This window comes from Epithele typhae, assembly GCF_022376455.1.
Source record: "Epithele typhae strain CBS 203.58 chromosome Unknown BXZ73scaffold_142, whole genome shotgun sequence".
NCBI classification, from domain to species: domain Eukaryota; kingdom Fungi; phylum Basidiomycota; class Agaricomycetes; order Polyporales; family Epitheliaceae; genus Epithele; species Epithele typhae.
In genome coordinates this window covers 1-26800 of record NW_025954333.1, presented here as the reverse complement: position 1 = coordinate 26800, position 26800 = coordinate 1, and the positions used below count along the sequence as shown (strand labels likewise).

Sequence of the window (26800 nt, the reverse complement as noted above, 5' to 3'; positions counted from 1 at the left end):
GGCACCCCATGCTGGACCCCTCGACGAACGGCTGACAGACCTGCACTCCTCCATCTTGCAAGGGGCAAGACCTACATACGAAGGATGGGACACTTGGGGCAATGCGCGCACGACGGGCATGAGAGATCGAGGGCAAGGGCACCGGTCACCAGTCACCCAGTGGCGACCGGCGCGGTGGCGATGCGGCGAGACGGAAGCCGACTTCGCCCGACTTCGCCCGACCTTTCCCGGCCCGTCTTGTCCTCCCATCAAACCCGGGCCCTGGCCTGTTTTACTGTCCACTTTCCATCACCGCCCCGCCCCACACATTTCACGGTTATCCTCGCTGTTGTACCCTCAGTGGACGACTTGCCTACGCCTCGCTATCATCCTCAACCCCTGAACTCTCAACAACAGCTATGCTGCATCTCCCCTACCAACACTCAGGCGGGAGATCATCCTGGATGGAGATGGGTCTTGTGTATGAGCTGTGGAGGGGACGGAGCAGGATGGCAGGCGCACCCGGTATGTGGTACACGTGTAGCGGTCTTCTTCTTTCGCGAATCGCAATATACATATGTATAGGCACCCCCTTGTCGTCGCGTGTTGGTCGCCTATTGCCGCTTTGCTGCACTTGCGGTGAGCCGTCATGTATGTCCGGACCCTCGTACCCGTGCAGCAAGGACCTGCCCCCACATTGGATGCCCTGGAAACACTTTTCCCGTCCGCCTCTTGTCGGGACCTGGTCCGAGACATCGCAGACTCGACCTCCAGATACTTGGGTTTTGCGGCGGCTCGCGAACACACGAGCCGTCGGACGAGGGCCATCCTCGACTTTGTCGTCACCCAAGCCACCACATCCGCACGCTGCAGCGAGTCCGCACATAGTCGCTGCGACGAAGCTGCCTTTCGATGGCCATCGTGCGCGGCGCGCGCTGCCTTCATCGCGGCGGGCACTCGCGCACCTCGCGTATATGCGGGCTATGTCTCGCGTATTTCACGCCAACGGCTCGCGTTCCCCTCTGCGAACATTATGTACTTACCCAGGTCCCACATCTTCCGACGCCCGCGCGCTTGTTGCGGTCAGCCCAGCTTGGCTCTTACACGCGTTTGCTTGGCGCACGGTCCTCGCGTACAATGATGTCGCGCCCTGCGAGAACTGCTATGGGCGCATTCTCCCTCACCTACGTGTTCAAGTACTTCGATGTCTTCATGAAGTACGACCTCTGCACGGAACGCCACCTCCACCATCCCCCTGAAGTAAGTGCGTACTTCCCATCACCGCCAAATAAGCGACCTGATACTAGCTTCAACAGCAACAGCCACACCTGAACTGACCACCATGACAAACGATGATGATGGGATCAGGATATACTGGCTGACGAGGTCACGGAGCGCGGACCCGCTCCTCCGCAGCACAAAGAGCTATTTAGCTGGCTCGAAGTCGCGGTCGGCGTTCCAACATACCAAGTCACGGCGAGCCTCTTCAAGGATGTCGAAGATCCAGGCCATTCTTCCGCTCCTCGCTCTAGCAGCGTCGTTCTCCAGCTTGGCGACTGCCGCTTCAGTTTCCTCCAACAACTGTCGCTGCCTCTTTGGCCATCCCTGCTGGCCCTCCGACTCCGACTTCTCCGCGCTCGCTTCAAGGCTCTCTCAGCCGCTCCTTCGTCCCATCCCCCCTGCCACTCCCTGTTACATCGACGGCCCGGATTCTCCGGCATGTGCCGAGGCCAACAGCAGTTGGTACAACGCTGTGTGGCGCGCAGACCAGAGCGGAGCCCAGCAGAACACCCAGTTCGAGACCTTCAGGTTCCCGAACCGTACGATCGACGCCTGCTACTTGAACACTACGCTTGGCGTGCCGTGCGGCCGAGGGAGCGTGCCTGTCGTCGGGGTCGACGCCCGCGGCGCAGCGGATGTCCAAGCAGCCGTGAAGTTTGCGGCGAAACATAACCTGAAGGTCGTCGTCAAGAGTACTGGGTATGTATCCCTACGTTCCGCGTCTTCTATGATCCAATTATCTGACGGTGCTTTGTTTCGGCCAGACACGACTACTTGGGACGAAGCGACGGTCGCGGAGGTTTCCTCATCTGGACGCACCACATGAAGAATATCACAGTGCACCCTACGTTTTCCCCCGCTGGAGCTCCGAGCAACGAGACATACGATCTTGGTACGTTTTTGCGCTTGCACCCCTTCAGAAATGAGCTTACATCTCGTGACGACCCACGAAAGCTATTACGCTCCAGTCCGGTGTACAGTGGCATGAGGCCTACGACGCCGTCACGGCCGTCAACCGCACCATGATCGGCGGTCTAACTAGGGGCGGTACAGTCGGTGCCGCGAGTGGTTGGCTACTTGGCGGAGGCCACAGCGCCCTCTCCCCGAACTACGGCCTCGGTAAGGCCTCCCGCCTGCATGTCGAGCTCCTACTCACCACGCGTTTCTGTAAAACCTCAGGCGTCGACAATCTCCTCGAGATCACCGTCGTCTCCGCGAACGGCACCGAGCTCACCGCCTCCGCGCACCAGAACGCCGACCTTTTCTGGGGGCTCCGTGGTGGCGGCGGCGGCTCCCTCGCCGTCGTCATCTCCGCAACGTACCGCACCCACCAGAACCCGCCGATCCTCGCCGCGTTCCTCAATTTCGCGACCCTCGGCACGAACGTGCCCTCGCCCGGCGCGCGCGACGCCTTCGGCGCGTTCATCGCCGCCCAGGGAGCACTCTACGACGCCGGCTGGGGCGGCTACGCCAATGTCGTCCCCACCGCGGCCGCGTGGAACTTCAGCGCGTTCATCATCAGCCCGTCCGCGGACCTCGCCGCCGCGAACGCGAGCGTCCAGGCCGTCTTCGCCGCCGCACGCGCGGCCGCGGCGCAGGACCCCGCGCTCGTCCTCTCCCGCGCGACGACGGTGCCGTTCGCGAGCTGGGCGGCGTGGTACAACGCGCTCGGGTTCAACGCGACCGCCGCCGTCGGGTCCGTCGGGAACCCCACCGCGCTCGGCTCGCGCCTCCTGCCGCGCGCGCTCATCGACGCGGACCCGGCGCGCGTCGCGGACGCGCTCCTCGGCATGGACGCGCAGATCGAGTACTGGTGCGTCGCTGTCCCCGTGGTGTGCGCTCCGTGGAACGCGGCGCTGATTGTGATTGTGGCGATCTCTGGCAGTCTTGTCGCGCCCGGGGGCGAAGCGGCGGGCGTCGCCCCAGACGCGATGGCGCTCAGCCCGGCGTGGCGCGGCGCGCTCGCGCAGGTCATCGTTGGGGAGGTCTGGACGGAGAGCAAGGGGGACACCGCGGACGAGGTCGACACGATCATGGGCCGGATCGAGGCGAGCACCCGGGTCCTGCGCGAGCTCGCGCCGGACTCGGGCTGCTACTTCAACGAGGTGAGCGTCATTGGCGGGGCGCGCGCAGGCGAGGAGGCTGACTGTCGTGCGCGATCGCAGGCGTCGACGCTCGAGCCGGACTTCCGGCAGGTGTTCTTCGGGTCGAACTACCCGGCGCTGAAGAAGGTCAAGGCGCGGTACGACCCCCATCAGCTCTTCGTGGTGAACAAGGGCGTCGGGTCGGAGGACTGGGACGCGGACTTGGCGTGCCGGTGTGATGGGTCGCGGGCTGACAATGGAGAACTTGCGGACGCACGCCGGGATATCATCTAGTAATACGACCACTATTAGCGCTTTAACACCAGACTTCTCGTCGACCTCTGACAAGTAACAGGCCGGTCCGTCAACACACATAGCGCCGATGAGTCCGTACTGAGAGCTCAGAGGCTTCACTTACACGCCTGAATGGAGACTCGCGTTAGGGATAGCTGCGAGTGATTGCGTTGATTTAGAGTAGTCGATTCAATCGGGTGCAGATGCCATCTGTCCGTCGACGACGGGAAATCTTGGGAAGATGCCAGGCGAAAGCTTCCGTCAGGGAGTTGGGCTCTCCTGAGGAGTCCCAGTAACTGTGTCATCCGCGTGTGTATGATATCCGGATTTCAGCGCCCACTGAAGCGGTCGAGAGCGGGCGAGACGCTGGGGAAGCCGGCATCAGTTGGCCCCCGCAACGAGCCAGAAGAGTCCACAAGTGAGCGTCAGAGCCTGTGGGCTGGTATCAAGTCCGCATTTCACAGACATGCCGCGGAACGCGTGTCGAACGTCAACCGGCCACGCGACCACGCGGCGGACGCGCGTGCTCCTGTGACCGACTGAGGGTCCGAACATCATCAGCGCAAACCTCTCCGGGGCGATAATTCTGTCCACAACGCGTGTCGAACGCGGCGAAGCACTGCGGCTGTCTTGCCTGTTGCAACGGTATGTCTTGTGCATGCCGGGGATTGCGCAACTGACTCATTTATCTCAGAGGTGTTCATCTCCGAGAACGGACTGGCACATCATGTACTGCTCCGCCCAATGGCGAAAATGCACGATATCAGAGTCTGACACGTTCGTAGCAGGGAAGGACGTCATCTCGCCCTGGGAGCACGAAGCCGGCCCACTCTATGTCCACCTTTGTTTCTCAGGAGAAGCATCGGAGGCGCTCCAACGCTATCGCATGCGTGTTCCGCATGGTGGACCGTACGGTGGGCGTATGAGGCTGGGGTCGCTCTCGCAGCAACTTGGCCTCTTCCGCATCGCCCTCAACCCATCCGACGTCTCCTCCCGTCTACCTTGCGTCTCCTCCCAGCCATCGACTCCCTTTGTTATATCAGGGTGACCATCGCAATCACTGTCGCGGATACTCTCATCGTACGTGCGCTCTTCCGATGATGTGTATCGCATTTGCTCATGCTCCCGAAGTGTCTGTACTCCTCCCGCGAATCCTGCGCCTCGGATCGAACCCGGTATTAGTGCCTACCCTTGCGTAACACTCCCGTGCTAATATTCGTGATAGAAGCGATGTGGCTCCTGGGCACCGCGCGCGCGAACCTCGTCTTCTTTCCCCAACCCGAAGACGTTCCTGGAGGCTATGCTATCCTGTCGCACACCTGGGGAGAAGAAGAAGAGACGTTTCAAAAGGTTCAAAAGCTGAACGAAGAATCCAACAGCCCCTTCTCCCCGGAAGAACAGCTTCACTTGTCCCGAGCTGAGCTCCGATCTATCATCTCCCAGGCAGTCTCTGAAGAAGCGGTGACTCGCAGAGACTTAGAAGATGCTCTCCATCGAGTGGAATCCCGGATTATGCAGAAGCTCGAGTTACCACTATACCTGCCCCCACCGCGCCGTACCGAGTCCCCCCCGTTGTTAGCGATCATGCCGAAGGGAATACCCAACATAGGCGAGCATCCGGTACTGAATTCGTGCCCGGCGGTCAGTGTGATTGAAGCTCTTCTTTCTTCCCAACCACTGACATACGAGACCGAAGGCCGCTCGACAGATTCAGATACAAGTCCCCTTCCCCCTACTACTGCACCGGTCCAAGGAAGTGCTGAGCCACATCGGTCGTCACCACCATGGTTCAACCCACGCGATCGCCTCACTGCAAAAGTTCGATCATTCCTTGAGCTCGCCGAACAGCATAGGCATGAGTACGCTTGGGTCGACACGTGCTGTATCAACAAGGAGAGCAGTTCCGAGCTCTCGGAAGGCATCAATTCCATGTTCCGGTACTACGCCCTCTCCGATATCTGCTACGTCTATCTCAGCGACGTCGAATACTCAGACACTGATTCAGACAAGATGTTGGTCGCCTTCCAAACCAGTCTCTGGCACTGGCGGGGCTGGACTCTCCAAGAGCTGATCGCGTCCCGCATGCTCGTGTTCTATTCCAAGGAGTGGATATGTCTGGGCACCAAGTACGAGCTCGCCGATCGCCTAGAAAAAGCAACCAAGATCTCCACGGCGGTCCTCCGCTTCGAGAGCCCGTTTACCGATGCGAGCATCGCGACGCGCATCTCCTGGGCGGCGCGTCGGGGCACCACGAGGCCGGAAGACGCCGCCTACAGCCTGTTCGGGCTTTTCGGGGTCAACATGCCGACACTCTACGGCGAAGGGCGGCTCGCATTCTGCCGGCTCCTCATGGAAATCTCGAAGACCTCGCGGGATCCTTCGATTTTTCTCTTGGGAGAACGACTGTATGTGGACGACTTGGATCGCCTCAAATTGTACCTCCAGCGAAATCCCCATAGTCAAACCCGTCGTCATCTTCTCCCCCTCCAGCCTTCGCTCAACCCTCGTTCTGTGTTCTACGACCCAAGTGCACGATCTCAGACAGGACAAAACGAGGTACGCTGGTATGGATATCATTCTACGCTGTTCTACATTGACGACCATTTTAGCACGACTTGGCTGCAAGCGTGATCCCAGAACTCCGTGCTCCCACGTTCTCCGCATCGCCAGGTGGGATCGAGCTCCACGCGGCCGTTCTGCCTCTGGATGATACGAATAGATTCGTCCTCGTCGACTTATTCTGCAGAGAACCTGACGGGCCCATCTTCCTCTTGCTCCAAAGGGTGGACGACGAGAGATCCAATGATGGCGCTGCTCTGCTCTACCAGCCCACGGAGAAACCTGTTGTGTGTATGTGGGAACCAAGCACGGCCATCGACTCACATGGCTGGACGATGACAGACCTGCACGCTGTAGCCCTCCAGCCGTACACAGGTGACCTCTCCGAGGGCGAAACCGCAGAGATGGGGTCGCTGAGGCGCTTCTGCGGAGCCACCACTACCAGCTCCCCCTTTCACCTTGCCTTTCGCGACTTCCTCCGGCTCAGGGACCAGTCCATCATCTTCGACGAAGAAGCAAGCACCCTGCCGTCGCCTTCTTCTACCGAAAACATCTCCCTTTGTTTCAGCAACGTGTTTCATACGTTGACTGTCGTTCTTGGGACATGCTCTCACGGCGAGTCCCCCATCGACAACCACCTGCGCTCATCTAGGCTAACCTCGCTGCCATCTCAAACTGCGACGAATACGCCAGGTCCAGACGTACTGCGCCGACAACACTTCTGCACCTTTCGTGTTTCCTGGCCCTTTAAAGCAACCTCCGCCACCGAGGATGCGCATTCGTGCAAGACGGATCATATCGGCATGGGCGGACCATGGCCAGTGCAGCGCCGAGCGCAGAGTGGGGCCTGGGGAGTCGTGTTATCGTTCTCCGCTAGTCCTTTGGGTAGAGAAACGCTGCAAGTGAGGGTGGAAAGACTGGATTTATGATTGCTGTACATATAGGTTCAGGTTTGGTGGGACGAGATGCAGAGCACGTCCTATTGAGAATATAACTGCGCGTCGTTCGTTCATGTTTTAGAGAGCCAGCCGACAGTAGCATCGCGCATGGAACGTTCGGTCGTGACGATGCTGTGACCCGCTGATGTGACGCCAACTCTGGGGTGTCGACAGAGGTGAGGGCGAAAGAGTGAGAGAGCGTAAGCGCGAAGCTCAGGAGATCGAGTGAGGTGAAAACCGAAGCAAGAAACGACGCGGCGCGCGGACGGCAAACGCGAAGAGAGGCGGAGTGAGCGAACGCGTGGCGCGCGAAGTGGACAAGGACGGAGGAACGGACGCGAGAAAGACGAGCTTGCGCACAAGGGCGCTGGCGATATGATAAAGGATGCGAGGGAGGGCGTTGGCGTGCGCGAGGTCGAGGTGTGGCGAGAAGAAATCGAGGCGAAGGTGGATGACATGCGAGAATAGCCGGGAAGTGAACTATGAACCTAATACATACGGCGCGGGGCGTGAGGATGTATCTAAAAGAAGAGACTGTACTGAAGACAGTAAAGAAGAACGTACAGCTCTGAAGCAAAATGTGAATCCTAGACACAGGAGACGCTGCCGAAGAGGCGAGAGAGAGCGTGGAGATGGACGGAGGGGGCCAATACAGAGAAATGAAGAGGAGACGAAGAGATGTGGGAACGTGTGGTATAAAGAAAATGTATCATGAGGCGATAAGAGAACGTACCAGGACGTCCACGAGTGCAATCGCGAGAGGGAGAGGACGTCGCGCCGTGGGCGGTGCTCGTCTCGTGAGACACGAAAGTAACGGTGAATGGAGTGATGACTCACCCCGATAGAGAAGAACGCAGTCTCGACCTCCAGGAGGAACAGCATTGATCCACCAGAAATATGCTGCGTATCGAAAGGATCGTCGAGTGCGCTCAGTCCTTCCCCGGCGTGACCTCGGCTCTCACGATGTAGAGGACGTCGACAGCGTCAGCGAAGTGCACGGGACCGTTGGCCTGGTCGAGGTGAGAGAAGACGAGAGGCGCGGGTGGCTGCAGTCACAGCGGGGTGATCTGGCCATTGGAAACGTTGAGGACACGTGTGCCCAGACTATCGATGCGGATGGCGGGGGAATCGCGCGCTGGGGATCGCGCGCTGGGGATCGCGCGCTGGGGATCGCGCGCTGGGGATCGCTGCCGTCCCAGGCGAGACGGCACTGGACGCGGTTCACAGCGTGAATGGACATCGCGGCTTCCTGCGTTGCTGGATGGCTAGTGGTCGATCTCAAGAGATCGTCGTGCGACAAGGACGGCGACGAGCACCAGTGGTCCGTTCCAGTCGCAGTCACACGCGTGTGTGTGATGTAACGTGCCTCAAAGCTCGATCGAGCTTCAAGTGTACATGACCGCGTCGCGCTTCGGTCGGATGCCTTCCCAGTCTGTCGAAAAGGTCATACACGGGAGATGGACGATGCTGAGCGCCGAGCGATCAGGCGTCGAAGTGCAGGGACAGGCCAGAAAGCCGGCACGGAGGAAAGAGTCGAAAGCGCCGGTAATGGTGCTTTCTCGCAAACCTGAAGCCAGGTGAGTCGGAAGGACCTTAATGCGCCTAGGTACCACTTAGACATGCAGAGGAAAGCCTAACGGGGCCGACCGTTAGAATTTGCTCAGTGACGAGGTTACTCGTCCGAGCCTGACAGAACGAGCGAATCAGCAAGAAGAAACAAGCAGCCGATTCACGAGAACGCACCGCAGAATCCTGTTTCAGGTACTCTCGCCCTCGCCTTCGTCGCCTCTTCCCGACGATCCCCTCTGCTGATCCGACGGGTCCACCAGCCTCCCACCACCTCGCCTTCTTCGTCGATCGCTCCGTTCCGGGGAGGTTCTCCGAACATGAACTCCGCATCGACGTCCGCGTCCGTGCCCCGGGTCGCAGACGGCGCCAAGATGCGCTTCGACACCTGGCGCGGCACTTCGAGCAATCCATCGTCCTCCGTCAGAGGAGCGCCCGCACCCGCACCATCCAGAACGGTGGGTAGCGCTCCACCACGCACGGTCGAGGTCGATGGCGCAGTACGTGGTCTTGAGCTTGAGAGTCTCGAGGGCGGGATGAGGGGCAGGCGTGCTGGAGAAGTGGTCGGCGAGGAGGACGGGGAGCGCGTCGGTGAGGGTCCTGTGACACCAGGAGCGTATGGAAGGGGACTCGGGCTCGCCGTAGATGATGGCGAGGGTGCGTAGGCGCGGACAGCCGGTGAGCGCGCCCAAGGAACGACGAGTGTTTTGATCTGGGAGTAGAGCGCGTCAATAACGAAACAAGGGGTCCGGAAACGATGGTGTGCATACGTGTGGCATCATCGAGAGTGGGCCGGTCTTCGGGAGAATGACTGAGGAGGACGGAGAGGTGCTCGAGGTTGGGCGTGGATGCCATTCCACGGTCGACGAACACCGGGGTACATGTGCATGTGCATGTCCAACGTCACCAAGGTGTCCCGCGAGACGACACCGTGGCCAACGAGCAGGTCAAGCAAGTAGCCAAGGTCGATGCATGCGAGGTATGCGCCTCTGCTGCCTTCCGCATACGCGTTGTGATCGAATTCGGCGACGAGATGACGGAGACCGCCGCAGGGGGGATCGTCAGGTATGTCCCTAGGAGGGTGGTGACCAAGATTTTCGGGAAATTACGGAAGGCACCGAGAGGACATCTGTGAGGGGATTGAGGTCTGGATCGCCATTGCCGGCAGACTAGAGCACAGTTGTGGAGGGTAGGTGAAGCGGAACAGCGTTTATGATCGCACAGCTAGGGTGCCAGTCTGGATGACATCGTGGAGGAGAAGGACAGCCAGTGCGAGATGAAAATCGTCGCCAGCCGGGACGGTCCGGGTATCGCGGGCCGTATGTCGTGCACGCAAGCGCCAGTGGCGGCGCCGACCGCGTACGCGCGGTGTAGACCGCGAGGGCACACGGCAGGTGCCGCGGTGCGTTCACATGCGTCGCACCCTGACGGTTCTATGCGCTGCGCTGAAGCGGTTATCCTGTGGTATCCGCGGGCGGATAACGAAGGGTGCGCGAGGCGGAATAGATGAGATGCACGAAGACGAGGACAAACGCGCGCGGAGATGATCGCGCGGGCGTTAGTGAGGCGGTGAGCGCTCACATGATCATTCTCACGCTCCCTGATAGGGCGCCTCTCACCTCGTACTCATATTCCTCTCCGCTTCCTTCTTCAGCTCTCCCGAGCTGACTCCGATACCGTACATATGACTCCTTCTGATTCTTACCTACGGTATCTCTTAGTATATATAGTAGCACAGATGTAGGGGGCGACCCCCAGTGTTCCTCAGAACCAAGACTTACACCTGTCTTCTCTCGTGTGAACCTCTTTCCTTATCCGTGTCGCGTCACCGGCTCTTCCCGACCGCGAACGCGACATATTTTTGACATCTCGTCTTCTTCTACCACCCTCTACATCTCTCTCCCCCTACTCTCCCCTCTCTCTCCGACTGGGCAACAACGAGTCTGATCAACTCGTCATCCTCTCGGAAACAATCACCCCTCAAACACGACTAGTCAACCTCTCCCCCTCGATATGGCCACATCCTCCTCCCGTTACAACCTCCGCCGACCTCGCGCTGCCGACCCTACGACAGCCCCGGTGACGGTACCCCTCGACGTCGAACCAGGTGAGTCCCAAGTTACTACCATCCCCGAGGCTGAGATGCCTCTCCCTCGTAGCTTGGCGGGCTCGCCTCTCACTCCCGCGCCTTCGGAACGCGCGATGGACAGTAGTGCTACTGCTGTCGGCGTCGGCCTGTCCGACGCCCCGCCTATCACGACTAGTGCTACTAGTCAGGCACCCCAGTCAGTCACCGGTGCTACCGGTGCACACGCGACGTTTGTTGGTACTACCAGCACGTCCGTTACTCCCGTTGCTGGTGCTACCAGCTCGGGCGGTCGCTCCGCTTCACTTACATATGCGGATATAGTCGCCGCGGGTCTCCAGTCGACCAATCAACCGCCCTCGGATGGACGGTCAGGTATTAGGTCACCCACAAATATATCTGTTTACCATGACCCTGTTGGCGAACGTGAGTTCTCCACCTCGTCTCCTGCATTGCGGTACAACACTGCGGAGACGGTCCCCAATGAGGACGATGGAGGCGGCCCGTGGATTCAGGTCCAGCGCCGCTCCCGGCGGAACCCTTTCCGCGTTTCGACCTCACCATCCCCTGCGCCCACCATTCAGGCGCCTCGACCTCAGCTGTCCGCGCAGCAGGCGAACGCTGTTGAGCGTGCGTCCCAAATGCTGACAACGGACGAGTTCCTGCGCATTGGGCGTCGTCACGATGCCATGCAGCATGCGGTCCCGCCCGTGACTGTGTCTACCGAGTCGCGCGGCGAGGGACCTTCTCGGATCCCTGCTGAGTTGAAAGGAAAGTCCGTGGACCCGCGCAATTGGGGCGCGGCCGGCATTCCTCACGAAGAACTCGATCCGGAGGCTCAGAAGCGCGAGTACGAGCTGTATAGCAGCATCAAGGCTGCTCGCGCTAACAGCCCCGATCACGATGACGAGCTCGCGCGGCGAGACCTCATCAACCAGTGGAGGGAGCAGACGCAATCGTCGCCTAACCCTAGCGTGGCGAGCATGCGACGTCTCTCCTCCTCGACAGTATCACTACCCGTTCCGGAGGTTGCTACTCAACCTGTTGTGGGTAGCTCGAATGTTAGTCTATTCGAAGTAACAGTACCTATGTACACTGCACTAATGAAGCAGCACAATAAGGTGCTACAAGAGCTCAATGACCTCCGTGGTATTGACACGGCTAAGAACTCTTCACGGAAGCGTTCTAAAAAGCCCAAGACGGAGCGACGAACCATCGAGCTAGATGAGTTAGGCATGCCCAAGGACAGCGTGCCCGCGGCTCAATCACGCGGCGCGTCCCTACGACCGGTCGCGCAGATCGAGCCAGGAAGTTACCTTGGACGCGCATTCGATGACCTCATTGGAGGCGGAACGGCTGGCGAACCGTCCGACTCCAGCTCATCTAGTGATAGGAGATTAGCGAAGGGTCATCCGACGCGCCCGCAACGCACCCAGGGTAATCGCGATGGCGCCCCGCCTTCGTCTTCGTCGTCGGATTCGGGCTCTTCTAGCTCGACTGACGCGACGACGCAGCCCCGCCATCGAAAGAAGCTCCGGCTCAAGCCAGAGAAACCTGAGTCGTACGACGGCAAGGCCGACGCACAGGTATTCCATAAGTTCATGAGACAAACTGTGGAATACTTGTCAGCGTTCGATATCAAGCCCGAGATGCTACCTTCTCACGTCTCGAACTTCTTGAAGGGACGCGCATATAGCTTCTTTGTAACATCCGTGTCCTCTTCACCGCGCGACTGGACACTTCGACGTCTGTTTGAAGGCCTATTCAACTACTGTTTTCCAGTAGACTATCGTCTGCAAATGCAGGATAAGCTCAATAAATGCAAGCAGAACGATCGTACTGTACGAGACTTTGTGCACGAGCTTGAAGGCCTGTTCTTGATGGTCGGATTTGTCTCGCCTCGAGAACGCGTCGACAAGCTATGGCACGGCCTGCGATTGTCAGTCCAGAAGGAGTTATGGATGCGGAATCTTACCCCAAACTCGTCCTGGGCCGAGGTCGTGGAACAGGCTGAGATCGTCGAGATCGCAGAGCGTGTTGTTGGTCGCGTTGGACGATCTTCTGCTCCTGAGAGCGAGCGACGTCCTGCACGGCCAGACACGGCACGATCCTCGGACACTCGTACTGCCGGGCCTTCCCTGCAACGAAGTTTTCGGCCCCGCAACTTTCGCGGAAACTTCAGCAGTGGCAACGGCGGATCTCAGGCTCAGAACGGGTCAGCTCCGCGCCGCAATGACAACCGAAGTTCGAATCGGACGTACCCTTCGAATTCGCGCAAGTCTCCGACTAGCACTCAGCCTCAGCTCTCTGCTCAAGAGAAAGCCGAGCTGAGTGCGGCCGGCAAGTGCTTCGTTTGCAAGAAGGCCGGTCACTTCTCACGTGAGTGTCCGCAGAAGACAAATGTGAAATCTGATCGCAAAGGCAAACCGCCCGGGATCAGCACGTTCAGCGTCGAGCCGAAGCTGAAGAAGCACAAAACAACTCACCCGAAGAGCGCAAAGATCGGGCACGTTGAATCTACGGCAGGTCTCGGCCTCTTCAAGATTCCCGACTACTTCCCCGAGCGGGGGGAAAGGCCTTTCCATTCTCATGGCAATTGTCCGTATCCGTTGCCCGTGGATGCGGACGAGCAGCAGGTGCGCCCGCCTGTCGGACCCCGCTTCCCCCCGCACCGGTCGCGAACCCGTGCCCCGCATACTCACCCACTTCTTCCCAGCGACAAGAAGGGCCCCACGAGTCCGTCCGCAGGCTCGTCGGCGGCCCCGTTGTCCAGCTGGTGAAACAGATCCTCGCCTTTGCCCCTGGCGCGCAGCTCCGTGTCCTCGATCTCGGCACTGGCATCGGCCAATGGTTCGTCCTCAGCCCATGCCTCCGCTCCCAGAGCTCACACTCGTCCCGCAGGACGCTCGATGTGGCACAGCTATTCCCGCACGCCCGCTTCTACGGAGTTGACAAAGGTCTCTCTCCCCGCTTCCGTCTGTCCGCGATCTGACCCGATGCCGTGCCTCAGTGCCAATCGCGGTCCGCTACCCGCCGGCGAACGTGATGGTCGAGATCCACGATCTCACGCAGCGCCAGGTCGGACGCCGGTACCGGGAGCTCGAGGCCGAGCCCGCCTCGTCCGTCACCCTCCTCGTCAAGGCCGGCAGCCGGTACGAGACCAAGCCCGGCCTGGCGCGCGTCTTGAAAGACTACGCGTTCAAGGTGCGACTCCCACTGCGTTTTACTTCTGCCCGCTGCCCACTGTATATATGCGCAGAGCACCGACAAGCGTTCGACGCCGGGCGCCATCCGTGAGGCCGACTCGCTCTGCGGTGCCGTCCTCTCATCAAGCCTCTCGAGGGAGCACCCCTCCGTCACGGCCGACTTTTTGGAGTGAGTAGCCCGTACCATGTCATGCGTCGTGCGTCTGTAACAACCGCCGCCCTCTTCCTCCCTCCTCCAGGGCGGTTTTGGTTGACGTCCCCGCATCCCCCCTCGCCTCGCCCAAGCCCACCGGCTACGAGCTCTCCGAGTGGGTCACGCCCACGTGCGAGGCCGAGACTGCCGTCTCGCTCGCCTTCCGCGCCGGCCTCGGAAACTCGCTCTTCGGCCCCGCGCACACCCACGTTACCGCCGAGGACGTCCAGGCGTTCGCTGCCTCCGCGTTCACCGCTGGCGACGTCGCCGTCGTCGGCTCTGGCATCGACGCCGGTCCCCTCGAGCAGCTCCTCAACAAGTCCCTCGGGAAGCTCTCCCCCTCTTCTGCGACCTCGTCTGCGGGCGCCTCGAAGGACTTTGGTGGGGAGTCCCGCTTCGCGGCCGACGGGCCGCAGACGGTGTTCATCGGCTTCGGGGAGCAGGGCGCGTCCGCGCCGGGGCTCGCCGTGCTCCCCGCGCACCTCGACCCGAGCCCGGCGGTGAAGTGGACGAAGGGGACGTCGCCGCTCGAGGCGGCGGCGACCCCGACGGCATCCGTCCGGATCATCATCCTCCTGTATAGTACGGACGCGACGCTCTTTTGCGTGCTCGTGCGGGGCGCGACGGCCGCGGAAGTCACGGCCGCGGGCTCGGCCGCCGTCGCGGCGCTCAAGGCCGCGGGCTGCCTCGGCGCAGAGGAGCTCCAGAATGCGGTGGTGAACGCCAACTTCAATGCGGCGGCGAGCTCGTTCGACTACCAGGTACGTGGTCTATTTCCGTCTGTCTACGTCTGTGTGCTGAGTAGGCTGTTGGTGTAGATCCTCTTTGGTCCCCCTGCGACTGTTGCTGAGGCTGTTGCGGGCTCCGACATGGCCACCGCGTCTGGGTATTCGCAGGTACATCTCGTTTTCTGTTTTCCCCGCTATACCTCCCTGTCACTCATGCGCACGCCATGCATGTCTCGCGGGCCGCCTCTGCGCTACTCAAGAGCAAGCCGACGTTCGTAGCTGTCGGCGACATCGCGTCTCTAGGTGCAACAATAGACCATAGCCACTGCCAATAAATTCTTCTATCAGGGGAGCTTATCGTTTTGCCATCTCAAATAATGGATGTTCTGCTGCTGGATAGAGTGCATTTATTTCGTGTGCTCGCACTTCTTTCAGAGTCACCGTGCAGTTGTGGTTGACCGAACTGGAACTCCAATATCAGGTTCGGCTCTGCTGCCGTACGGCTGGGATGCAGACTCGACTCCGATGGCTGGATACGGTTAAACCGTGCCCACATCTCTGCGCCCACCGTCCTCCGCCTTCTCCCCTCTCTCACTGATCGCCAACGCCTGCCGGCTTCCGAAGGCGGCGAGTTTTGCCAATCACCCGCCCGCGCACACCGCGCGCGTACCACCGCCCTGCGTGCGAACAGGTCAGTCTATCATCGCGCGCAGCGTCGCACAGACTCCTCACCTCGACGAGTATATGCACGTGGAGACGCGCCGCCAAAATTCGCCAGAACCTGTGGAAAAAGCTCGGCCTAGTCCTGCGTAAGCTCAACCCGGGGGTGTGTCCCATCCCGCTCCTCTCGCATCTCAGCACGACCGTGTAAACGTGCTCGTACCAGGGACCAACCGGACGGCGTGCCTGCCTGACCGGTTTGTCCGCGCTTCGAGGGATTGACTGCCACACTGCTAACACGTCCCGATCCGCCAGTGACTCGGCTGTCTCACGCATGGGGACGCGGACTGTGAACAGGTCTGTCGCGCGCCGCGGCAGCGTCCTGAGGCTCTCCAGGAAGGCAGAAAATGGTCAGTTTGATGCATCCTCGCAGTTTCTGACACATGCTCACCAAAACGAGTTTGTGCCCACAGCCTGGCTGTCATTGTCGGCCGTACCAGATGCCTCGCGTGTAGATGGCAGCACCGCCAACACGTATCAGAAACCTACGGAGACAGGTCAGTTTTGTCGCCTAAAGCACACACCGAGCGCGTCCCGTCCCGCCCCTCTCGTGTACCATATGTAGAACCAGAATACGTACCGGGGGGCGACCGCCGGACGGTATGACTGCGTGCCCTGAGCATGTCTCCGCCTGGCTTGCGCGCCTGCGCTTTGAACGATCGACTGCACGTCCCCTCAAGCGACAAGGACTTGCGTACCAGGACTACACGGTACGCGCGAAAGGAATCACCCGACTAACACTCACCTGACACGGTGCTCAATTGCGCAACGCGCATCCCATGCGCACCCCGCAAGCCGGGCCGGTGCTCCCTGGAGACTCGCATTCGGGGTCTTGAGTGTGTTGTGGGCGTCGTGGGTGTACCGTCGCGGAGCTCGGACGTGAGAGTCGGCCTGCACTTGGACGACGTCGTTCCCATGTGACTCCACAAGCTTCTCGGCTTCGCGTCTTCCCACCTTATCTTGCAGTAAAGTGCACGTGGACGACTCTGGAGAGGCCGCAGAGAGGGCGAACACAGGAGAAGAGAGGTAGAGCACGGACGGGAAGAGACATTCACGTGGGCGATCTGGGAAGAGACAGCGGCCACAATTTCGAAATAAGTATTCACTTGGGGGTGTCCTGGTGGGTCGAACGGTGCCGTGGCGATCACCTGAAACAATTCAAGGTAATTAACAGTGACGGGAGCGAAAAAGGTGCAGTGGGTGGGCGCGAGAAATGGATGGATGGTATTGTAAGACGACGGAAGACGGCGCGAGCACAGATAGGCGCCTTGGAGATCGAGTCCGGCGCCTGAGCATGTTTTCCTGCCTTCACCATCCCCATCCACTCCGAAACACAACTGGACAATCGTGCCCCCATGGAAGAAATACCACAAGAGCTCTTCCGTTTGCTATTGCGATGGATCATTCAGAGGCCAGGCCTCAAGTCGTCATTTACCCACCTAGCCGAGTATGAGCCCAACCCTGGCTTCCACAGTTGGCTCCCCCTACGCCTCGTGTCCCGCCGCTGGAACGAAACCATCGTCTCCGAGAAGCGTTTCTGGAGCACCATCCTAGCAAGCGGGCCCCATGCGCGGGAGTGGTTGATGCTCTGTCTCGTCCGCTCGGACGGAGTTCCCATCGATGTCATCCTCCCGCTCGATATGTGGCTCGAGCACGAAGACACAAGGTCGTTTCTCGCTGAAATATCTCCACACGCACTCCATCTCCGGTCCCTCGCGGTTACTCCCCTCAACCGGGAAGACCGCGATCCTCTCAACGAGTTCTTCCTATCGACGACGTTCCCCGCCTTGACGACACTCGTCCTTGAGTCGGACGTTTCCAACCGGGAGACGCGCCGGAACACCCTCTTGCCATTCACATTCGAGCAGCACAACGCCCCCGCTCTCACGACGATCTCGGTCAACGCACGCTGGCAAGTGCCGCGTCCAGCGATCTTTGCGCGCCTCAAGTGCGTCTCGCTCACCACCCTGTTGAAGATCACGCCGACGGAGGTCCTGGGGCTCCTCCGCACCGCGCCGCAACTAGAAGAGTTCCGCCTCGGCTGCGGATACCAGCAAGAAGGCCACCTATATTGGTCGAACGACATGTGGTTCGCGCACGTCGGGCTCACAGAGCCGGTCACCATGGCCCACCTCCGCATCCTCGAGCTCACGGAGGAGATCTACCGCGCGTCGGACACCGCCTGGGTGCTGCAGCGCCTCCGCCTGCCCCGCACCCAACTCGTCCGCGTCGTCTGCAGCGGCAGCGAGGCTCTGGACATATTCGGCCACCTTCCCCACACGCTCGCAGACTCGCTCCCCGTCCTCCGCTCGCTCGTCGGGCTGCGCGTCGTCGCCGCCGACTACTCGTTTGGCATCGAAGGCTGGACCGCGGACAGGACGCACCGCTTCGTCGTCCGCTGCAACACGACGGACCTGTGCGACTCTTATGACACCGAGGTCTCCTCCGTGCTCGATGGCCTCGAGCGCTTCGTCGACCGCACACGCTCTCCCGACGGTCCCTCCGCTCTCGAGCTCGGCGGCGCCTCGTTGTTCACGGAGCGGGCGCAGTGGGCGGCGCTTCTCCGGTGCTTCCCCAAGCTCACGCGGCTGTCGATCGCGAGCACGGACGACATGCGCGCAGACCTGAGGTATCCGGTGGAGTTGACGGAAGCGCTGCGGGAGCACGGGAAACCGCTGGAGGAGCTGGTGTTCGTTGGCGAGCCACCGTTTGACATTGAGATGTGGAGGGAGAAGATGAAGGCGGCCGGTGTTGGGAGCGTGACGCTAGTAGCGGGCATAGAAGGAGGATCGGACGAAGAAGATGACGAGGAGGATGAGGATGAGGAAGGAGGAGACGAAGAAGGAGGAGACGAAGAAGGAGGAGACGAAGAAGGACACGAATAGATAGTACATTTTTCCAACCATGGCGACATACGAAGCATAGGGAGAGCCTCTAGAGATAGCCAATCTACGCCCGAGGATTACCCACGAGCTCGAGGTATCGGAGGAGTCCAAGGAACATTTCCTGCTGCACTCGGCGGAAATGTGATCCATATACCTCAGTACGCCTATATATATACCAATACCTATTAGGTGTCGGGTCAATGGGCATGTGCCAATTCCTGGGGCATGCGGGTAGGCGCGGGCCATGCGCGCACAGCGGGCGCCTAGAAAAGACTTGCGTCTGCCGAGATTAGAACCCCGGCCTAGCATAAACAAAGCGCAGCTCAGCTTTACAGCTGAGCTACGCGTCCGTACAAGGTTCCCCATATACGTTGTTATGGATCTACTGCACCCACGGACATATTATCAGATCTCCCATCAGTTTGTGTCATCTCTCCCGCTTGCACCCACGTTATCTCCCACGCCCACCTCGCGCGCTTCCGACCCGCGCCCCGTGCTCGTCGTCCCCGACAGCGAGCTCGCTGTCCCGCCGCCCCGCTCTCCCCTCTCCTCCGTTTCCCTCCATTCCTTTTTGTATCCGCTTGTATTTAAAATGCGCACCTAATGGTATATAATGCAATACCCTCACTCAGCTGGGTGAGCCTGCATTGAGCCCTTATACCCCCAAAAATGCGTGCAACATAGGAACTTATACAATGGATCAATCGACTGGCTATTATCTGCATCTGATAGGATTATGAGAACTCGTTTTTCATTTGAAATCGCAGGTGGATAGCTGGAAGGGTGCAGGTATGATGTCATATGTCATTTCAGGATGACATATTCCACAGTGATATGGTATATACATTTATCGTTATATGGACACCTAGAATCATACATAGAGATCAATCAGAGCGCAATCACAAAGAAGCAGGTGAAACGACGATGTTTTGGCGATGATATGACATGTGCTCAGAAGGGAGGACTACATTGAAAATGCGGCCTTCATATGTTCTTGTGCAGACGTCTAATCACTGTACCATTTGCTTCATTGCGTTCCTATACATTTATAGAGCTCAGATCGTCATTTTCGTGCTTATCGGTGCAGGATTGAAGATAGGGTATGGTATGTCATTATTCTATGACATAGTGTATAGCAAGATGAAATGTGCTCCGATTACTTTTCTGAAAAGCGGAATAGAACAGGGGAGTCTTCTCCTACACGATGAAAAAGTAATCTTGAAAAACGGCCAAGAAGCGGTGGAGATATGCCATAGGAGCTCAGAGTGTGCCAAGCGGTGTGGGTGGTTCAAGAGCGTCCTCTGCACAACCTGCCATACTAGGCTCCTCTAACATATCTCCACCGTTTCTTGGCCGTTTTTCAAGATTACTTTTTCATCGTGTAGGAGAAGACTCCCCTGTTCTATTCCGCTTTTCAGAAAAGTAATCGGAGCACATTTCATCTTGCTATACACTATGTCATAGAATAATGACATACCATACCCTATCTTCAATCCTGCACCGATAAGCACGAAAATGACGATCTGAGCTCTATAAATGTATAGGAACGCAATGAAGCAAATGGTACAGTGATTAGACGTCTGCACAAGAACATATGAAGGCCGCATTTTCAATGTAGTCCTCCCTTCTGAGCACATGTCATATCATCGCCAAAACATCGTCGTTTCACCTGCTTCTTTGTGATTGCGCTCTGATTGATCTCTATGTATGATTCTAGGTGTCCATATAACGATAAATGTATATACCATATCACTGTGGAATATGTCATCCTGAAATGACATATGACATCATACCTGCACCCTTCCAGCTATCCACCTGCGATTTCAAATGAAAAACGAGTTCTCATAATCCTATCAGATGCAGATAATAGCCAGTCGATTGATCCATTGTATAAGTTCCTATGTTGCACGCATTTTTGGGGGTATAAGGGCTCAATGCAGGCTCACCCAGCTGAGTGAGGGTATTGCATTATATACCATTAGGTGCGCATTTTAAATACAAGCGGATACAAAAAGGAATGGAGGGAAACGGAGGAGAGGGGAGAGCGGGGCGGCGGGACAGCGAGCTCGCTGTTGGAGGCGGTGAGCACAGGTGGCGGAGTGGGGAGGCGCCGGCGAAGACGCGGCGGTGCGGAGCGTCCGGAGATATCGGGGCCATCAAGGCGGCGCAGCGGCGCGGGGGAAGGCGCTGACTGGCGCAGCTATCAGAAATAGGCGCTGGTGTGTGCCACACGGCGTAATTGGCAGATGCACAATCAGTACCAAGATAAGCGCCATCCAGGAGCGTTTTGTGCAAGTGCGAAAAACATGCCCTCTGTGAGGATTTACAAGTGTTCATACCTACCATTTGATGAGGCTATAGCACATCAAGTTTGAGCGCTATTAACAGTCCGATGGTGCAGTTGGTGGAGCGGCAACTATATCCCGGATGCCCGTGTTCGAAACAGATTAAATGCAGTTTGAGTTTTGCCGGGCGCTTCGCGCGTAGCGCCCTGCGGCCTATCTCGTCACGTGGCGGTTTCTTTGCGCGCGGGTATATGACACATGCCAATTGATCTGACACCTAATAGGTGTCATTATATACTCTAGCGTACTGAGGTCCCTCATGTGATCGCCTCGTTGTTCTCATGAAGAGCGTCGAAGGTATGTAGGAAGATGCCGCATGAGAGCTTCTTAAGTCCAACTTGCAATCAAAACCCGAATCGGCCACCACCGACTGGCAGTACGCGGGACAAAAATAGTATACAGCGGAGAACCATAGTACAAAATAGCATACTGCGCCAAACGCTCCTTCTCGACACACAGGGTGTGTCAGACGGCCGTGGACGACGTCGCGTTCGACAGCGGGCGCGACCTCCTTCTCTCCTCCACAATCGTCACGGTCGTGGCGTTGGATAGCGGGCGTGACTTTCGCTCCTCGTCCACGGCGGTGGCCCACGTCGCGCTCGACGCCGGGCGCGACTTCCCCTTCTCGTCGACGAAGCGCACGGGGCCCTCCGCCTTCTCAAGCTCGTGCCCCCCGCCGTCTGGGACGTAGGCCTGTCGGGTACGGGTAAAATCTGTGTACCCGTACTCGACCCGTAGAATACCCGTACCCGTCTGACACGTGTACGGGTATTCGCGGGTAGGAGGCTGGAGGATACGGGTATGTGCTCGGACGAAACAGTACAATAGATAGAAGAGACTCCACGAGTGAGGAACATGTATAATAATTCTACACATAGTAGGAAGCGTCGGAATCGTCCTCAATAAACTCCTCAGCGTCGCTATCGTCCTTGTCAGCTATTTCAACCTCCTGCAGCGCGGCCACATGATCAATGTCAGTCGAATCAACGAAGCCCTGCTTGCTCCAGTCTCCAAGGCACAAAATTGCTCGAGTTGAAGACGCAGATAGCCTATTTCGTACGTGCGAGAGGAGAATGCGGCCAGTACTGAAAACGCGCTCGGGATCTATGGATGCAGCTAGATTTAATGTAAGAACGACTGTAATAGGTGTCCGATAATGTGTCAGACCCACCGGGAATAGATAGATAGTCAAGGGCCATCTGAGAGAGTCTTGGGTAGTCGAATCTGTGCTCTTGCCACCATTGAAACGCGTCCTTGAGGTTCTTCTCTCTCGAAATGCGCAAGTACTTGTCGAGCTCATCTTCCTGACGAGACCTCTGCTTGGAAGAAGACGCTTGAGAGTCCAGAAGCGCATCGAATGTGTTGACAGGCTTCTCGGGACTCTGAACCATAAAATAATGAGTGCATATCCACGAATTAAACAGCGTACTATACTGACCTTCTTCTCGGCGCTGCCCACAGCCGCACCATCATCAGACGTGTCGGACGGTTCTGGGACGTCAATAGAGGCGTAATTCTTCTCGAATTCCGCTCGAACCAGCTGTCTAGTCTTGGTGACCCATGATTGGGTGTATTTCAGGTCCGTTTGCGCGTACGAGAGCTTGTAGCGTGGATTCAGTACTGCGAAATATTCGTCAGCAATGACAGAACTCCACAAAGAAAGAAACACACCCATTGCGATGCGATACAGGTCCGACGAGTCTGTCAGATAGTAGTACTTCTCAAACGTCTTGAGACCGGCCTTGAAAGCCATGGAAATGGCGGGACTGTAATTCTTCTTGTCTCCCTGGAGTGTCGTCCGGATGTGTTCCATGGAGGCGAGAACGTGGCCCAAGTTTGCTTCTTTCCGAGAGAAAAACAGTGTCGCATCTTTCAGTATCTAGCGCATATGTAAGTACAGCATAAAGAGTGGCAAAAAACGTAGGAGCTGACCTGAAGAGCGTTCTTGATATCCTCAGCCATTGTCCATTCGGTTGGGTCAATCTCGAGGTGTCGCAGATCGTTTGTCTTGTCTGAGGTCAGCCGGTCCACAGCAGCACGATATTTGAGCGAGAGATGAATCATATCTCCAGTTGAGTGCCACCTAGTGCGAACATCTCGAGGCAGCATCCGGGGAGGAAGCTGGAGATCTCGAAGAATCTCGTTCCATGCTGGAAGAAGCTTCGTCGGAGAATTTATAATTGCGAAGGAGATCTGACGAAGCTGCTTGAAAGCGATTAGAACTGAGAGCTATTCCAAGGAGTAAACCATACCTTATGTATCACGCTCTTGGCAGGCTCAACGCTTGCCCGGAATTTCTTCACCTCGTCATCTGTCATAGATGAAAATATGTCGGCGAGGTGTGAGTCTTCCTCCAAGTCGTCATCGGACTTCTTCGACTTCTTGTCCGACTTCTTGACACTTGGAGCAGTGTCGAATACAGAGATGATAGACTTAGCAACGAGATTGACCACATGGCAGAGGCACCGGACTCGAGCACGGCCACCAAGGAAGGAGTCGATTGCTTCTTCCATTTTCTGTATCATGACATTATTGTTGGACGCATTGTCACAGATAATAGGACCCCCTTCCCCCTCTGTAGCCGTCGGTAACGGCGGTACGACCCCCTCATGTTGCCGTCGGTAACGGTGATACGAGCTCGTACGAGCTCCGGTCATGTAGACCGTCGGTAACGGTCGTACGAGCTCCGATCACGTACCCCGTCCGAGACGGTCGTACGAGCTCCCTCAGCTGGCACGCACCGAAATTGCGGTAATGCATGTAGTACGTAGCCACAGACGTTCTGAGCACATACTGACTTGTTTTAAGGCCATACGTGCGGTGGTTACCCCACGGCGATGCAAACACTGCCGGAGCTCGTACGAGCGTGTACCCCGTCCGAGACGGTCGTACGAGCTCCCCAAAGGCGGCACACACCGGAATTGCGGTTATCCACAGCAATCTCGGCAGTGGCCTCGGTATTGCAAATGCATGGACAGGTGATGTTTCCCTAAGGGCTTCCGTGGTGGTGGTAATAAAACGCGACCTATCAGTAGCCGTATTCAAGTGACGAGTAAAGAACAAGTACAGCTCTACAACCAGGAAATCCTGGTTATTACCCGAGGTTGTACGAGTGTGTCCCCTGCCCAAGACGGCTGTACGAGCCCCGTCAGCCGGAAAACATCGGAATTACGGTGGTGTATGGAGTACATTGCCGCATATTTCGGTTGGTCCGTTGGGCTACGGAAAGTACTGCTGCCTGCTCGATCCCCTTTCATTATCCTGTATTTTGAGGCTAACCCGTAGCGATAAGACTAGTGTACGCCATGCTCCTGTGTCTTCTTCAAGTGCGGCTCCTTTCCGGGTCTTCCACAGGTTCAAGTGCGCACATGGTTTTGAGTAATCATTGATACCGATAATGTGTTCGGTATTGCTCGTCATACGATTGAAACATACCGTCAGACGTCAGGTTCTGTGTTCACATAGCTAGTCCATTACAAAATACGAAAGCATATTCGAAACATTGCAGTACTCCACAAACCAAGAAAAAACCCAGTGTCATTTAACCTCCGTATCATGAGTCCGCGCTATGTTCACGCTCGGAAACGTGCTTCAACAAGCGTTTGAAGGCGGGAGGAGCAACTGAATGCCCAGGCTCCTCGATATTCATCCTCTCATCGGTGGGACCCATGGTAGGATTCGCCAGCTGGCGCGTGAAAGCCGGGGGTGAGGACGAGGAGGTTGAAGGGATGGCCAGCCTACGTGCGAACACCGGTGGCATGGGTTCCACAGCACTGGACAGTGTGCGAGTGAACACCGGTGGTGCGGAGGTCGGTGTTGGAGGGCGGGCCAGTTGCCGGATGAATGCCGGTGGCGAAGCGTCGGTAGGTGCGAGCGTTCGCATGAATACCGGCTGTGACGACGTCGGTTTGGACTCGACGGCGAGCCCTCGTGTGAAAGCTGGTGGTGGGCCTGGGACGGTCAAGGATGCCGACGGCGACTCGAGTGTGCGGGTGAATACCGGCTGCGAAGAGGATGTCGTCGACGGAATGGCAAGCCTTCGGCTGAATACCGGAGGCGACGGTTCGGCAGTCACGGGCATGGTGAGCTTCCGAGTGAATTCCGACAGTGGAGAGTCGGGCCTGGAGGAGCGCGCCAGCGGTCGCGTAACTGTGGACAGGGGGGAGGACGACGAGACACCACCCATCAGGCTCTGCCCTCCGGGGGGGTAAATGGCTTTGATGGGGCGGTCGAGGAAGACGACACTGGTTCGAGTGTCCGCGTGAACACCGGCGGCGATGTGGAAAGGGTTGTCAAGGGTCGCGCCAGTGTCCGGGAGAAGACTGGCGCAGCGACCGAGGCGGATTCCGGCGGTACTGGGCGGTCATCACTCCTGAGTGAAGTGTCCAGTTGGCCCAATCCACCGAAGAACCCAGGTATCATGCATGTGACCTCCTGTGGGGGCGTAAAGGGGTCTACTAACCCGCCATACAGGTCAGAAAGCCGCTTGCCACTCTGGAAACCTAAGGCCCAAGGTGATGTAGCGGTCGAGGAAGACGACGGTGGTTCGAGTGTCCGCGTGAACACCGGCGGCGATGTGGAAAGGACTGTCAAGGGAGGCACCAGTGTCCGGGAGAAGGCAGGGCGGATTGGGGGGAGTACCGGTGATACCGAGTGGTGATCAGTCTGGTCGGAAGTGGCCGGTACTAGGGTACGCGTAAAGACTGGGAGTGACGGAGGAGGCGCCATATCGCTCGCCAGTGTACGGGAGAAGATTGGCGGTGGGGAGGGGGATCCTGGGCCGGCGGAGCCTACCGAGTGCGATACCGGTGATGCCGAGCGGAGATCTTCCCCATCGGAAGTGGCCGGTAACGACCCACTCCGTACTGTGTCCTGCGACTCCCACAGACTCAGCTTCTCATCTTCCAAGATGACCGGATTCTGAAAATGATATCATGTTTAGAGATGTAGGAGTGACTTTCATCTAGGCTCACATGAGGGTGGTGGTCCAAGATGGCAAAGAGGACTTCTATGCGATGTCTTCGTGCTGTTTCGCTCGAGAAAACCGTCACCCCTTCCAAAATGTTCTTCAAAAATCCTACAGCGATAGCAAGCCCAGAGAAGACGGAGGCTTCTTGATCTTCATCCCCACGCAGATATTCGCGCACTATCCAGTCGGTGCGAGTCTGGCGCACCGACACTTCCACCGTGTGAGCGATCCGGATCGCAGTGCGCATGGCGATCTCGAGTAAGCCATCGTGGTCGTGTTGGGGGATGCAATAACCGATTCTGATGTCATCACTTGCCATGTTGATGAGTACGAACACCCACTCGCCGCCAATATACCACGGGAGGCAGATGATGCTGTCAGTGGCGAAGTCACCTCGAGCGGCGAGTTTGCCGAAGAGGTCGACCAAGTCTACCGGTGACAGTTGCGTCACGATAGGGGAATAGACGTGGAGGGGACGGGTGAGGCGGTCGGTATGACGCATCACGATAGCGATGACTGCGTCGATCAACTCGTCGTTGAGGTCACGGTCGTCCGTGGTCAGATGCGAGAAGAGGTCGCACCATGGGTGCAGCAACGCCGGCAGGTCGAGCATTCGGGCAGTCTGTACTTTGACGACCGCTCTGTCAACTTCTTCTTGTCGTCCAACTTCGCTGAGCCACTCCAGTCCACGCTCGACATTGGACCGAACCGTATGGACGTTGCGCAGACGTCGCCACAAGTCCAAGAGCCAGAATGGTAGCGGGGTGCCGCGATCGCCGGGATGGATTACCGAACGGAAGGTGCTCGGTAATGCCAGAACGGCATCATGCTTCGGTATGTGGACGGCAGTGTCGGCAGAGTAGTGGTCCACGCAGAAGACCCAAGGCGGCAGGTCTTCCGCGGCGACCGGTGGGGTGCTTGAATACGAGAGCGGGCTCCCGGCAGCCCACGGCCGTGGGGCCACCCC

At 58.0% G+C, this 26800-nt stretch overlaps 7 protein-coding genes across 7 annotated transcripts; 4 read left to right on the top strand and 3 right to left on the bottom strand.

The window, feature by feature from the left end:
* Positions 1-1471: 1471 nt before the first annotated feature.
* Positions 1472-3638, top strand: BXZ73DRAFT_93454 (FAD-binding domain-containing protein; the record flags this gene model as incomplete). The annotated part of the gene is made up of 6 exons (XM_048026661.1): positions 1472-1959; positions 2025-2152; positions 2215-2379; positions 2440-3073; positions 3146-3365; positions 3426-3638. The coding sequence occupies 6 exons, from the start codon at positions 1472-1474 to the stop codon at positions 3636-3638; spliced, it is 1848 nt and encodes a 615-aa protein (XP_047871355.1).
* A 1230-nt stretch (positions 3639-4868) lies between these two features.
* BXZ73DRAFT_57224 (HET-domain-containing protein) lies at positions 4869-6269 on the top strand (the record flags this gene model as incomplete). Its single annotated transcript, XM_048021550.1, has 2 exons — positions 4869-5084; positions 5475-6269. 2 exons carry the CDS (start codon positions 4869-4871, stop codon positions 6267-6269), a joined length of 1011 nt encoding a protein of 336 aa, XP_047871354.1.
* Positions 6270-8064: 1795 nt separating this feature from the next.
* On the bottom strand, positions 8065-8375 carry BXZ73DRAFT_108122 (uncharacterized protein; the record flags this gene model as incomplete). Its single annotated transcript, XM_048017080.1, has 2 exons — positions 8065-8181; positions 8241-8375. 2 exons carry the CDS (start codon positions 8373-8375, stop codon positions 8065-8067), a joined length of 252 nt encoding a protein of 83 aa, XP_047871353.1.
* Positions 8376-8807: 432 nt separating this feature from the next.
* On the bottom strand, positions 8808-9556 carry BXZ73DRAFT_108121 (uncharacterized protein; the record flags this gene model as incomplete). The annotated part of the gene is made up of 4 exons (XM_048017079.1): positions 8808-8821; positions 8879-9100; positions 9183-9413; positions 9472-9556. The coding sequence occupies 4 exons, from the start codon at positions 9554-9556 to the stop codon at positions 8808-8810; spliced, it is 552 nt and encodes a 183-aa protein (XP_047871352.1).
* Positions 9557-13832: 4276 nt separating this feature from the next.
* Positions 13833-15249, top strand: BXZ73DRAFT_57222 (LuxS/MPP-like metallohydrolase; the record flags this gene model as incomplete). The annotated part of the gene is made up of 4 exons (XM_048021549.1): positions 13833-13991; positions 14047-14162; positions 14233-14987; positions 15083-15249. 4 exons carry the CDS (start codon positions 13833-13835, stop codon positions 15247-15249), a joined length of 1197 nt encoding a protein of 398 aa, XP_047871351.1.
* Positions 15250-16989: 1740 nt separating this feature from the next.
* On the top strand, positions 16990-18519 carry BXZ73DRAFT_108119 (uncharacterized protein; the record flags this gene model as incomplete). The annotated part of the gene is made up of 1 exon (XM_048017078.1): positions 16990-18519. One exon carries the CDS (start codon positions 16990-16992, stop codon positions 18517-18519), a length of 1530 nt encoding a protein of 509 aa, XP_047871350.1.
* Positions 18520-23080: 4561 nt separating this feature from the next.
* Positions 23081-23521, bottom strand: BXZ73DRAFT_57216 (uncharacterized protein; the record flags this gene model as incomplete). Its single annotated transcript, XM_048021548.1, has 1 exon — positions 23081-23521. One exon carries the CDS (start codon positions 23519-23521, stop codon positions 23081-23083), a length of 441 nt encoding a protein of 146 aa, XP_047871349.1.
* Between the last annotated feature and the right edge of the window lie 3279 nt (positions 23522-26800).